Source organism: Dendrobium catenatum, unplaced genomic scaffold (genome assembly GCF_001605985.2).
Source record: "Dendrobium catenatum unplaced genomic scaffold, ASM160598v2 fragScaff_scaffold_273, whole genome shotgun sequence".
Lineage (NCBI taxonomy): Eukaryota > Viridiplantae > Streptophyta > Magnoliopsida > Asparagales > Orchidaceae > Dendrobium > Dendrobium catenatum.
In genome coordinates this window covers 2030541-2045249 of record NW_021318735.1, presented here as the reverse complement: position 1 = coordinate 2045249, position 14709 = coordinate 2030541, and the positions used below count along the sequence as shown (strand labels likewise).

The 14709-nt window shown below is 31.4% G+C and overlaps 1 protein-coding gene across 1 annotated transcript; it reads left to right on the top strand.

Annotated features, from left to right (window-relative positions):
* Window positions 1-3307: 3307 nt before the first annotated feature.
* On the top strand, window positions 3308-5446 carry LOC110106865. Its single transcript, XM_020836930.2, has 2 exons — window positions 3308-3598; window positions 5148-5446. The coding sequence occupies exons 1-2, from the start codon at window positions 3328-3330 to the stop codon at window positions 5213-5215; spliced, it is 339 nt and encodes a 112-aa protein (XP_020692589.1). The 5' UTR covers window positions 3308-3327; the 3' UTR covers window positions 5216-5446.
* The last annotated feature ends 9263 nt before the right edge of the window (window positions 5447-14709 follow it).

Sequence of the window (14709 nt, the reverse complement as noted above, 5' to 3'; positions counted from 1 at the left end):
GCTTTAATCGAACCGAACATCGAGTAGCTCGTCGAACGTTTGGTTCGCTTGCAGCCCTAATTCCAAAAGTGCTTCAAGTCTTTGATTTAGACCTATGATGCACGGACACGGACACGGCGACACGGACACGACATGACACGGACACGGGATACGGTTTTTTTTTGAAAATATAGGACACGGGTACGACGCGGACACGACAATACATATATATATATCATATTAAAAATGATAAACAATAATAAATGAATGACATGATAACTTGTCTAGCTTATAATATAAAATATTTAGTACAAAACATCTATTATAACCACAAAAATATAAGCAAACAATCACTTACTACAAGATCAAGCATTCAAGCTTCAACTATTAGGATTAGTTTTAGAGGTTTGTTTTAGGCCTTCAATATCATCATCATTGAATATCACTGCTTTCAACTTTAGTTCAACAAGAGAAAGATTTATAATTGTGCAAAAAGAGATGAGATGAAAATACCTTCACTGCCAAAGAGAAATGAAAATGAGAATATTCGATAAATGGGTATTAAATGCAGGCGTTGATTTGGTGTTGTGGATAGGAAATAAGAAATTTAGCTTAAATCTCGCCAAATATAAGAAATTATATTTTTTAAAAAAATTATAAAATATTTAAGATACGCGTGTCCAATTTGTTTTTAATATTTTTTTAATCGGACACGTTTTCGGCGTGTCCGACACGTGTCAGAGGAGTGTCGGACGAGTGTCGGAAGAGTGTCGTGTTGGACACTACACGCCTCTTTGAGGAGAAGTATCGGTGCATCATAGCTAATGAATGACGTAAAGGTATGGAAGAAGAAAGAAGGGTAGAAGAGGAAGGTAATGGGGTTCAGAGTTGGACTTTTTTTAGCAACAAAAGAAAAAAAGGCATAAGAGATGATATCATTAGCCTCTGAAAGAAAAATAGTGTATTTGTGCTTGAAGTCTTAAATGCTGAATAGATTCCATTTTGTTTTTTCATATACCTTTTTTTTTTCTAAATTATAAATGATATTCTACTGTGGTTTAGGGATTTCCTTGTCCTTCAGGCCTTAGTGGGAAAGTTTTGTGAAGTCTTCCTTTGGTTATGGGTGGTTTCTTTTTCACTTTTTAGTGTTATCATTCATTTAAGTGGGAGAGGAAGAATTTGTTGCAGAACCGGGCCTAAAAATAAAGGTGATTATGTGATGATTTATTAATTTTTAACAACTGCAGATACTGCCACAAATTATTTGACCTTATGAAGCTTTGTTTTGCTTGTTATTTCTTCTCCTTCAGGGTTTCAATACGATTGATGCTGCAGCTACTTATGGTAGAAGAAAATTGTTACATAGACAGCCACCCTGCTTTTCAAGAGCATTTGTAGTTTAAGTGTTCTTGGTAGGGTAAGAGCCTTTGGTTAAGGGGTCTCTCTTTGTTTGCAGAATTAACTCACAAGCAAAGTTTAAAATTGCACAATTAGGTATTGATGCATTTTCCGTTCGTGAGGCGAGGCGCAAGCCTCAAGGCATTATGATGCGTGAGCCTCAAAGTCCAGTAATTGCGGAAATGAAAATAAATGTTACAAGTTATTTTTTATATAATATCAAAATAATATGTTAAACAATAACATATAAGTTTTTTGTTGAATTGTGCAGTAACAAATTGATATGCATATTAAAAAAATTTTTTTGCACATGATATAAAGTGACAAGTGATAAATTACGTGAAATGGAATTAAAATCCAAGAACAAAACAACATAAATATAAGAATTGCATAGAAATATCATATAACATTAAGTTTAACTTCAAATTCCTTTTGTCTCACTTCCTTACTCATCCACAGTTAATTCTTAAAGAAAGATAAAATAATTGTCAACAACTCAGAATTCATATGCACGGTCATCAGTGAGGAGTTTTTTATTGGAGTCATCATCATAACAAATTAGACTCTCCCCTATCTCATCTTGTGTAATCCAAGCCTCCCAATCTGCTTCATCATCATTCATTTAAGTCATCTTCATCTTTCATAAATATTTGTCATAACTATAATGATGAGAGTAATACTCCTAAATTTTTAGAGGAGGCAGTGGTGAAGCGCGGCTTTCAAGTGATTCGCGATGATGGCTATGACAGTAGTGGCTATGACAAAGGAGGTAGGCTAGAGGTCGAGGCAGTCGAGAGGAAGTTGTTGTGGCTCGGGGGTGCATTAAGGCATGATTTATTTGGGGCTTTAGTTTAGGATTTAGGTAAGTTTTAATAAAAAATTATATAAGTAAGTGACGCCAGCAAGGTGAGGCCCTTCGCAAGGCGGCCCTCGGCCAAGTTGAGACGCTAGCCTCATAAGAAGGTTCATGGTGTAAGCCTTGAGGCGTTTTTTAATGGAATTGCGCAAAGGTGAGCCTCATATTACGCAATTTTAAACAATGCTCACAATGGTTTCATAAGAGCCCTTTTGTCAAGTTTATCTAGAAAAAACATGTACTTGATTCAAATGTTTGGCATAAGATCATATCTTGATTCATAAGATGAGAATGGACGGAGTTCATATCTTGATTCAAATTTTTGGCATGGCTGACTTGTGCTATGTTGTGCTGTGATCTGCTACATTGTTGAATAGAGTGGATGATTTTTTGGCAAAATTATGTTAAGATTGCTGTCTAAATTGTTATAAGAATTGTGGTTTTTGAATTAAAAAAATGTTATAGGGCAGATATAGTTTATTGAATGGATGAAATTGATATTATTCTGAATTTCGTGCAATTATGCTATAATTATTTATTTTAATTATTATTGACTTAATTAATATTAAATAAAAAGCTAAAATTCTTATTTGATCTCTATTCCAAGAAAGTTATTTCTTAGCTTTCATATAACTGATTTTTTTTTCTCCTAGTTGTTGAACCAATTACCATAAAACTAGTACTGCTATTAAAAGAAGCAAATGCAGTCTAGTCAAAGAAGCAAGCTGACGAAAAAAAGCTAGCAATGTAGAACCTTGCCAGGAAGCAGAGAAGGGAAATAAAAATGGAGATATACAGGTCACTTAGGATAGATTTCATAAATAAATTAGTTAAAAAAACAATCTAGTGTAGCTAAGGCACGCTCCAAGATATATTGTCTTTGTTGCATTTAGAAGCAAAAATTATAAATGATGCATAGTTTTTCAAATTTATTCTTATTTCTGGATGTTCCTATTTTTCTTCCGGTTAGGAAAATAAGAAATTTCTAAAGTTCCTGTTACTTTCAAGTTATTATGCTTAGAATCAATAACGCTGATGTAAATATTCTTTCGCTGACATGATTGACCATGGCTTGAAACTTATATGAAATTATAATGCTTCAGGTCAAATCTAGTTCACAACGTGAGTTGCATAGATTCAAAAGCAGCCTTGAATCTTTACTTTGTTATGACAAGTCCATTCCAGAGGAAATTATCGAGAAACCAATTGGTTTATCTTTAAATAGAAGAGAAATAGGGAGCAACCCTCCATGCAGTGATTGTCAGGCTAAAGGTGCAATATTGTGTGTAACTTGCTCGGGTTCAGGCTTATATGTTGACTCCATACTTGAGAGTCAAGGAATTCTTGTGAAAGTCAAGTGTTTAGGTAAACATTTCATAATTTCATCATCAGTTTACCATTGCTATCATCATTATTTTTTTTAATATCTGTTTTATGAACTTCAGTCTTCTTGAGTATTAGAAGAATTAATTCTATTTGGATTTTCTCATATTCATGTTTACTTTCTAATCCTTCCACATCAATTATATTTTCGCATCTAGTGCATGTATTTCTCTTTTGTATGTGTATAAATCATATGAGTCTGTTTCTACAACCTTATCTTCAATAAGTATTAATTCCACATTAAAATTTTAATTTTGAACATGGTCTAAGCTAAATTAAGCAAAAGGAGTGCAATTTAAACTAAGTTTAAGGAGTAAATTCACCAAATCATTTTGCAGATTTATAGAAAATGCAATGGAGTGTCATTTTTAGTAATAATAGATCTAGCGGAGGGATTCAGACTTTGGGCGATCAAGTCATTAATTAGAGCACACGTTTTAGATATCTTGGGTCTATTGTTCAGAGTGATGGTGAAATAGATGGGATATTATTAGCAGAATTCAAGTTGGATGGTTGAAGTGGAGGAATGCATCGGGCTTGTTATGTGATAGAAAAGTCCCTCACAGGAAAATTCTATAAGATGGTAGTGAGATCTGCAATGCTTTATGGTGCAGAATGTTGGTCATTAAAAGAGAAGCATAATATTAAGTTAAGTGTTGCAGAGATGAGGATGCTCAGGTGGATGAGTGGTTTTACTCTTAAAGACAGGATACGAAATGAGCATATACGTGAAAATGTTAGAGTAGCTCCAATGGAAGATAAGGTTAGAGAGTCGCCTTAGATGGTTTGGTCACATAAAATGGCGGCCTTCTGATGACCCGATTAGGAAAGTAGATGTATTAGATTTGACTTATATTAAAAAAGGTAGAAGTAGATCTAAAAAGACTTGGTTAGAAAATATTAGAAATTACCTTTATTATATTTAGATAAGAATTTGACCCTTAACAGGATTGGAGAAAAAGGATTCATGTTGCCGTCCCCACATAATGGGATAAAGGCTTGTTTTTGTTGTTGTTGTATAGAAAACGAAAAATGGTTTTTGTTTTTCATAGAAAATCTAAAATAATTTTTTGTTTTCTTGAGAAAACCAAAAACCATTTTTGTTTTTTCAATTTAAAAAAAAAAAACCAAAACCATTATACAAGTTACATGTTAAAAGTAGGACTAAATATATAAATAGTTTAATAATATTGATAAATTTGTAATACACATTTTACCCTTCCCCTACAATGATGTTAAAAAGCTTGTTGATGGGCAACATGGTAATTGGTTGGATACTTGATTGATATATGTTGGGTTGAAAGGCATTCTTTCATCTTCTATTACGCTCCTTGTTAATAACCGAGCTCAACTCTAAAATCTGTCTTTATTTTTTCTGCATAATAGTCCAAGAAATGTTAGCTCATCACATCTAAGTATGATTTTGTGATAATTATTTATTATGGATGAATAATTCAAACCATCTAATTTTGTTTCTTTCCATTACCGTGAGTTATTGAAAGTAGCCATGCTATAAATGTTAAAAATGCAGGTTGTGGAGGCAGTGGAAACATTTTGTGTTCAAAATGTGGTGGGCGAGGTCATTCTGGGTTTAATTAAGCTTCTTGTTATAGCTTACCTTCCTTTGATGTGATTTTTTTTTAAATCTTTACCAAAAGGTCATATTTTGGTTTTTATGTCAATGCATTGAAGTGTTTGAACATTGAAGACTGTATCGTAGATAGCCATTATGATCAGTTTAGATGATCTTTCCTCATATCATTATATGGATGCTGTATTGAAACTAATGACAGCTTATTCTTGAGATTATGGTGATCTCTTTTTCTTGTAGTTCTTATGTCAACTGGTAGAAAAGAAGTTTAAACTATAAGAGTGGTTAGTTTTGCTATTTCTTTTTATGGTAACAATAAAATGCTGTAGTGACCTGCTTGTTCTATAAAGGAAAGATAGAAAAGTGTAACTCTTAGTGGTGAAGTGTGAAGAGAGGAAAATATAGATTTAGAGAGGGAAGAGAAGAAGAAGAAGATAGAAGGAAAAGAGGTAGAGTGGAAGAGACAGAAATTGAAGGGAGAGAAGAGAAGATATGGTAAAGCATTTATCTTGAAAGTGAAAATAGTCAATCAACTCTTCTTGTAGTAGATGGAGGTGGTGTGATCACAGATTTCATAGCATTCGGAGTGGTGAGAAGGATAAATTTTAATTGTACCATCAGTTATTGAGGCATTTTTCTTTTGTGAGGCGAGATGTAAGCCTCAAAATCAAAAAATTGCATAAAGTCAAAATGATAAATTTTTTATATACTATTGACTAATATAATATTCTAATACTATAAAATATAAAGAAGTACAATATATGAAGTGTCAAGTAATAAGATGTTTCAAATTAAAATAAAATTCAAACATCACAATAACAAGACAACATAAAATATAATTCAACGCCAAATCCTATCTTTACCAAATCACAATATCCTATTTATTAACTTGTAATTCAAAAAATAAATAACAATGACAAGAAATCACTAGCACTGTCATCACTAAGGGGGTCTTCATTTAAATCATTGTTATGATGAACTACTCTCTCCCCTTCCTCATCTCCTATGGAGTCCAATGTCTCCCAATTAGCTCCTTTCTCAATATCAGTTATCTTCCTCTTCCCTAAATATTTTTGAACAATATCAAAATGATTAATACATTAATAAAAGTTAAGTCTAAGAAAACTATATTATTTATATGCCTTTTTTTTATTTGTTCTTAAGTTGTGATGGATGTAGATGCTTTATGACCATCAAAGAAATTAATATTTAAATTTTCCTATAGTAATGTAGACGACATCACCTTCATTTCATCATTTATAAACCACTCATCATCATATGTCATATCCTCACAAATCAAAGGATCTTTGTCATCCTTTAACCCTTTTTTCTTCAAGTTTCTATCCCAGCATCTCCTATTGTACATAATGTACACTAGTGAATTCATCCTTAGTATTGGAAAATGATTTCTCCTCTTTATATGCACTTGATTGTAGGTGCTACAAATCCATTCACACCCAGATGAAGAACATGTTAATCTTGAAACATTCACAACAAAACACTATAATTCTAGAGTGCCATTACCAAACTAAAGCCACCACTCAACTAAGATTTACATAAATGAGTAAAGTTAATGCTCAAAGAACAACTTTTAAATAAATGAATAAAATAACAAATGAAAATGAAGTTACCTGGAGATGTTTGGAAATAGTGTCCTTTGCATGTTGTAATCCAAAATAACCTTCTTTATTCATAAAAGGAACCAATTATATGTAAGCATTTAATCTTTAAGTTGTATCAATTATCAGTCGATCCATGCAATGATACAATCCTAACTATATCTCAGGATTTGTAGACTTATCCTCTGCATATTGATACTAAGGGTTTATGTAATAGCATGCTGCATGTATGTGTCAATGAAGATTTAGCTCATACCTTTCGTCAATATTCCAAATTTCTCTATAACTTTCCTCTTCACCCTAAGTTGCAAGCAATTTTTTTTTTAGCTTCATCCATAGTATTGTAAGTGAAACTCATAGCAAGCTTCTTCTCTGCATCCACCATCATTAAAATTTGTACTAATGCTCTACTGGTTATGATGGCATACAAGAGGTTTTATCAAAATCTATCATTTAAAATAATCTTTCTAACCTCTTTCTCCTCCGCTTTCTTTGCCCATACACAACTCAACCACTGTATGGAGATAAACATACTATCAAAAGATAGTCTATTATCCAACATACTCTGTAATGTCAAGTAAGTGGTGATAAATCTTATTGATGTTGGCCTCAGAATTTTTTTCTTCAAAATTTTCTCATAAGAGCCAAAGAATGGTTATAAATAAACGTAGTTATCTTCTTTGCTTTAGTAAGTGCATTCTTGTGTTGAGGTAGCTCCCCAAGCTTCTCAAGAATGAGATCTATGTAATGTGCAATATATGGAGTCCAATACAAATGCTTCCTCTTCTCCATAAGTTTTTTTTCCTACAGCCTTGTAAGCACTGACATTATCTATTACCACTTGTACTACTAAATGTTCTTCAACCTACTCAACAACGTTGTCTAATAATCCAACGTCTAATAATCCCACGGTCCTGACGCCTGAAGGAGAAGTGTTGCTCTTCCACTCTTGAAGCTTCTTGATAGAAAGACCATTCGTTTGGGGTTTTTTACATGGTGAGATTTTGATCTTGAGCTCCTAGCTAGATAGTGTTGGTTAAGTATGAAGCAAATCATCAAACCGTCGGAATCTGGCCGTTGGGTTGACGATTTGCGATGTCCTAATCATTCCCATGAAGTTTGGTGTGAATCCACCGACGGGATCACTTAGATCATGCTGGAATAGCTAAATGGCCTCAGGAGATAACGGGAGATTGAAATCGTGAGCGTTGATTTAGATCAATGGTCAGTGTTCGTTGCCGCAGTTTCTAAACTGTTTAATCGTGTTCGTCTGATAGTTAATCTGACGACTAGGATTAACCCCGCGTTTACATGGTTAGTGCTAGTGATTGGCTTCCCAATCAGGGTGCGCCACACATAAAACTGTCGGCTGACTATGTAATTTCGGGTTAATTAAATGCAAAATTCTTGGGAAATTTCAAAAATTCTAATCTCTTAATCCACTTGACCATTTTAGGTGTTCTTAGGCTCATTGGAAAGATCTCAAAGAGATCTACAGAAGCCCTATAGTCCCAAGCCTTAATTGAATCTATATCATTGTTAATTTCAATTTGAACATTTTTCCTATTATTGCGTTTATGTGTTTTATTGAAGTCATTATGGCTTGGGACTTTGGGAGAGTTAATTTGGGCATGTCATTGACATGTTCAAATTTCCCCTCCCTTGCTTGAAGTATCTAAGGGAAAATTCTTGCCAATTTGGGTTCAAGGGTCATACCATGACCCTTGGATTTGAATTGGGTTTATGATCTTTCCAATGAGAATTAGGAGTTGATTTTTTGTGTGATGGTAATTCTTAGTATAAGGAGTTTAAGATCACTAATTTTGCCCCAATTCAACTCTAGGATATCTCTATAGGATTTTTCTAACGTGACTTAGAGGTCACCTTAGGTGGCTTGGTTAGCCACCTTAGTCAAGCCCACATGGGCTCAACTTCAAGGAGGTTGGACCTTGAGATCACATGATCTCATGGTCCAAGTATCACTGGATTTGGTGCCCATTTGGTCCACCAATTAGGAGCTTAAAAATTTCCTCTAGAATTGGCCTATAATCCTAAATAATTCACTAAAAATTCATATTAAGCCCAAAAAATTCATATAAGGACTCTAACGGACCCTAATTGAACTCTCATTTTATGAAAATTTAGAACTCTATAAGATAACCCTTAATTTCATTTTAATTTAATTTTTAAGAAAATCTAACAATTAAATCTAATAATTAATTAAAAATCTTTTAAAAAAAATTTAAACATTTGAAATTATCCCCTTGGGTCATTCTTGACATTTGGGGGTGATTCCATGCTGTTTGGAGTTGATTTGGTTCAAAAATGCCAAATCCTTCTTAATTAATCAAATTTAAAATTCAAATAATTAAGGAAACTTTAAAAAATTATAAGTAATTTCAGAAAAATCTAATTTAATCAAACTCAAAGGCACCCAATTAAAATTAAAATATAGTATTTTACCAAAATTTCAAACCTTTAAAATTTAGTCAAAGTCAAAAAGTCAATAATCCAATCAAACTCAAGCAAAATCAAGTCAAAAGTTCAAGAATTCATAACTTTCTCTAGAAAACTTCAAATTGAGCATACTAATAGTCTAATCACTCATCATAAGCTCTAGTATTTATTAAAAATCCTTAACTTCTTAATTGCTAGACGGGTTGTTAGGACATTAACTCTAGCTTTAGGTAACTCAGGCCTGCGAGTGATTTAATCAAACCCATTGCTAGTGATTTAGTCAAAATCAAGTCTAATCACTCATCTAACAATTAAATCTAATTTAATCAAACTCAAAAAGTTAACAATTAAATTAACTCTACTAATACTAGTTATCACTATGTAATCCAGGCCTGCGAGGTTATTAACTTAGCCCCAAGGAATGTGAAATAATCTTCACAGTCTCGATGAGCAACAAATGTGATAATCATTTAACATTTAAAACACATCCTAAAATCAACTTTAAAACTACTAATACTTAAACTCAAACTTAAATTTCTTAAGCCTTTCAACTAATCAAAACATTAGACAACTTTAACCAATTACCCGATATATGACATATCCAAACCTCACGGCCTGCTACATACACTTAGATTGGTTTGTTAGGACATTAACTCTAGCTTTAGGTTAGGCTGGTGTTTCTTTTTATTTCTGAGCTGTGTTAATTTGTATGCAAAATGAGCATTGATAGATTGTTGCTTAATATGTTGGATTCATTAATGATTATTTTTAATGCTTGTGGTGGCATCTTAGGTTAGATAACTTAGACATAGGTTCACTGTCACAAACATGTGCACTTCCTATTCGTCAGCTTAGGATTAGGTCTCCAGTCCCTTGTCCTACGAGGTCCCCTTGAATGAGATAACCCATGGTTGATAACAAGGATCCTTTGGTTGGCACTCGACTAAGTAGGCTAAGGACACCAATGAACCTGGGACGATGGACAACCATGGGATCTTGATCGAGGACGTCATACCCACTTGGTAGGTTAGTCTTCATCCTCACCTCTTGAGCATTCTCTTGATCTGGTGATTGGGAATATAAGTCCCAACTTTCTAATAAAATTTCAATTCATACATAAATATTTCTCTCTTTAAAATACTAAAGCCTAATACATAGTGTAAGATTGGGGTGTTTCTGAAATGTTTCAGAATCTTAAGAAACCTCGAAAGCTTCCTCCTTTAATCTTCAAAAATAAGTGCTTAAACTTGATCTAGTCCTAATTGGGATTCCAAATTCAACTCCTTTGACTTCAATCCTTGAAAAATCTAAATAAAATTTATGTCGTTATATTAATCAAGAGTTTTCATAGGGAATTCAACCTCCATACGATGTGATTAACTATGAGGGCATACGCTCGTAGGAAGTTTAGAACCCACACTTGATTTTCAAAATAGAAATTTTCAAAACTCAAATTAGTCTTCTTTGGAAAAAGTCAACCAACAACAATTATTATCATCATATCCGAAAAATTATTAAATAATGATATCTTCTACCTTAGGGAGATATATTATTTGTTAATAAGGCTTTGTGCATGAAATTAATGATAATCCACCTAGAATATCATAGTTAGAAATTAGATCGAACTAAATTTTGACCTTTCGAGGTCATATGGAGTTCTTTCTTGGATCTGGTTATGATATTCGAGGTAGAATTTATATTTCTAGATTTGAACCCCGTTTTGAATTCTTTTTTTCACTTCCCGAAGTGGTATGACTTTTCTAATGAGACGTTCATTCTCAGAATTCAAATCCAAAGTTGATTCTAAATTTCTAAAGAAAACTAATTATTTTCAAAACCTGCTTTCAAAACCTTGACCAATAACACACATACATAGGGGGACTGAGAAAAATCTAAGATATTTTTTTTGAACTATTCATATTATACTGCTTACAATCGTATAGTATAATTGATTATTCAAAAAAGGACTTAATAACTAATTGAATCGCTAATTATATTATGTTAATCGTATTGCATGATGCATATTGTATAGTACGTTTTGTTTCGATATGCAAAGCTTAGCTGCCAGATAAATTAAGTAAGAAATTCAAAAAATAATTTTTTGAACTAATCGTATTGTACAATCCAAACAACATTATATGAAATTTTGAAATCTTGCTTAAATTATTTTCCATAATTAGTCAATTAAATCATAGTTTAATTAATGATAGCAGATCATACTATATGATCTTGATTATACCATATAATTAATAGAGATGAAATTTAATCGTCCCAAATATCTTACCAAATGAAACCATGATTATTAAACTGATCGTACTATATGATGTTTACATTATATTGGATAATCTACTAAAAATCAACTGACCATATTATACGATGAGAGCAGTATGGAATGATTAATAGAGACAATTTTTTATTTTCCCATGGATCATTATGTAGAAAATAGAGAAATTGAATAAATCGTATTAGACGATCTCACAATTGTAATATATGATATGTTTGCAAATTTTGAATAGTTTGCCTGAACGACTGTTTGCATCATACTATACGGGTTTTGTTTTTAAACTATCTGTACTGTATGAACTAATATCATACAATATGAATAGAGATGGGACATCTTGAATTTTTAGGGTTCTTTGAAGACCAATACTTAAGCAATGTTTCATTTATCTCTTAGAGAGGTTTTGGCTGAAGAATGAACTCTAAGAGAGAAGCTTTTGAGAGAGGTCCAAGGTTTGAGAGGAAGGAGAAGGTGAGGTTGAGCATGAGGGAGAAGTAGTGTGAGAGGATCACATAGTTTCTCCAAGTTAGCTAAGCACCTTTGCTCCTCATGTGGCCTGGTGAGTCTTTAAATTTTCTTAGGAGAGAGGCTTCAAAGTCAAGTCCTCGAGGTTCTCTACCTTCTGCTTGAGGGAAAAAAAGAGTTGGGTTCTCTACCTTCACCAAATGGAGAAGAACTCTTCCCTAAGGGATGTCCCTTCATCTTTGGATTCCAAATTGGATGTCTAACATCCCATCTCAACTAGTTACTTTAAAATACAACTCAATGCTCAAATTACATTTGAATTTAAACGAAAAATTCAGACTTGGATCACATGCATGGTTATCATAATAATCATATTTTAATAATATCCCAAGAAGTTATAATCAATCTCAAGCAATTAATATTTAAAATTTTAAATGCTCAAATCATAGCCACACTTGACCATGCTTTTTTCAATTTAAATGGGGACTTAAGCAAATATTTGGAGCACCTGTGCAAAGCATATTATATAATTTTTTTATTGAATTCCACTTTACTTTAATTGTCTTGTATGAGCATAGTCACATGCACAAGATTGAATTAGTATAAATTGTCTCTAATATAGGGGTAGAACTAACGCACAATCAAATCACAGAGTGCAGAAAGTAAGTAAATAATCAATCTAAGCTAGCAAACAACATGTAGTGAAAGCTCAAAAATTTGGAACAAAACAACAGGAAAATAAACACCGGCCTAACCTAAGACTAGAGTTGGTTGTCCTAACAAATCATCTAAAGTGTGTGAGGTAGATTGTGTAGGTTGGATATGTCCTATGGAGTGCAATTTGTTAAAGTTGTTTGAAATTCTAGTTGGTTGAAAGGCTTAAGGGATTTAAGCTTGAGTTTAAGTATTAATGGCTTAAAGTTAATTTTAAATTAAATTTTAAAGATTATTGATTACCACCTTTGTTGCTCACCGAGGCCATGAAGTTTATTTCACCTTTATTGGGGTTAATTTAATAGCCTCGTAGGTTTGAGTTACCTAGTGGTAACCAGTATAATTAAGTGATTTAATTTGATTAAGGTTTAAAAGTTAATGAATTTTAATTAAAGTTGGTTGATTACTGGTTTTAAGGTTGAATTAATATTTTTTGGAATTTTAAGGTGATTTTTGAGTTTTAAGAATTTTATGGATTATTTTAATCATTTAATTAAGGGGTTAAAATTTGACTTTTTAATTAAGAGTGATTTCTAAAAAGTTAATATTTTTATAAAATATTAGACCTTAAGATGAGTTGCTAGACACTAAGTTTACTGGATTTGGATTTTTCTACTTTTTATTATGAAGGTTTGAAGTTTTGACTTTATTTTTTATTTAAATTTAATCAAAAGTTGACTTTTTTTCAAATTTGAATGATTTCTGGTGATTTGATATTTTTAATAAATACTAGAATTTTATATGAGATGAATGCTTTTAAGTTTGATCAATTTGAAATTTTTTAGAATTAGTTATGATTTTTCAAAGTTTGATAAATTAATTGGATTTTTAAAATTGATTTAATGGAAGGCCCTTTTTATGGTTTTGTTTCAAATGAACTCTGAACTACTTAAAATCAACTCCAAATGTCAGGAATAACCTAAGGAGAGATTCCCAAGTGTTTGAGAATTTTCTAAAATTTTAATTATTCTTAATTAATTAAATATTAATTTACAATTAAAATTAAATTAAGTTCAGGTTTGCTGTCAAATTAGAAGGATTTTATTTTTCATAATTAGTAAATTGAATTCTGACAAGTTTTAGGTATTATATGTATTATGTGGATTTAAATTTGCTTTATTAGAAATTTTATAAGGTTTAAAGGCTTAATTAAGGGTTTAAACTTAGGAAAATTAATTAAAGGGTTTAATGGGTTTAAAAATTACAAAAAAAATTTATAGGCTGAGAGTGTCACTATGTTCAAATGTTTCAAATTTCAAATCAAAATGATGTGTATCCTAATCATTATAATTTTTCTAAGTTCTCTAACCCATGTCCTTAATTATTGTCCTTAATAATGTCATTAAGTTAACTAGGTTTGAATCAATGTTTCTAACCCTTGACCAAGCATGAAATAAACACACAACAATAATCAATTCCTAGATCTAGGAGATTCTAAGCTAAATTGTGTGTGCTTCCTAAGCATGCAATGATTAACATAAAACTTGTAATTAAAGCTAGACTAGTACGTGAGCAATAAAGACATGATTATTCACTAATAAACCACATTAATTCTATTTATTCAAGCTTAATCCTTGCTTAACATTTCAATGAATCTCTCAACTATTTAAAGATTTAAATATGTATAGTTTTAAAATAAATTTCAAAATATACGTATTTATATATATAAACATATATTTAAATAAATAAGATTTAAAATAAGATAATTAAAATTATTATTAAAATAAATTTTTTAAAGACATGAGAGATTCTTTGATTTTTCAAGATATTTAAAAATAAATTTTTAATTTTTTTTAAATAATTAATATAAGAATTAGTAAAATACAATTTAAATATTAAAAATATTCAAATAAATCAAATTAATTAAAATAAAATAAGTTTTTAATTTCAAAATTAATTTAAAAAATTATTTAAAAATCTAAAAATTTTAAGTTATTATATATATTTTTGAATTAATTTTAATTTG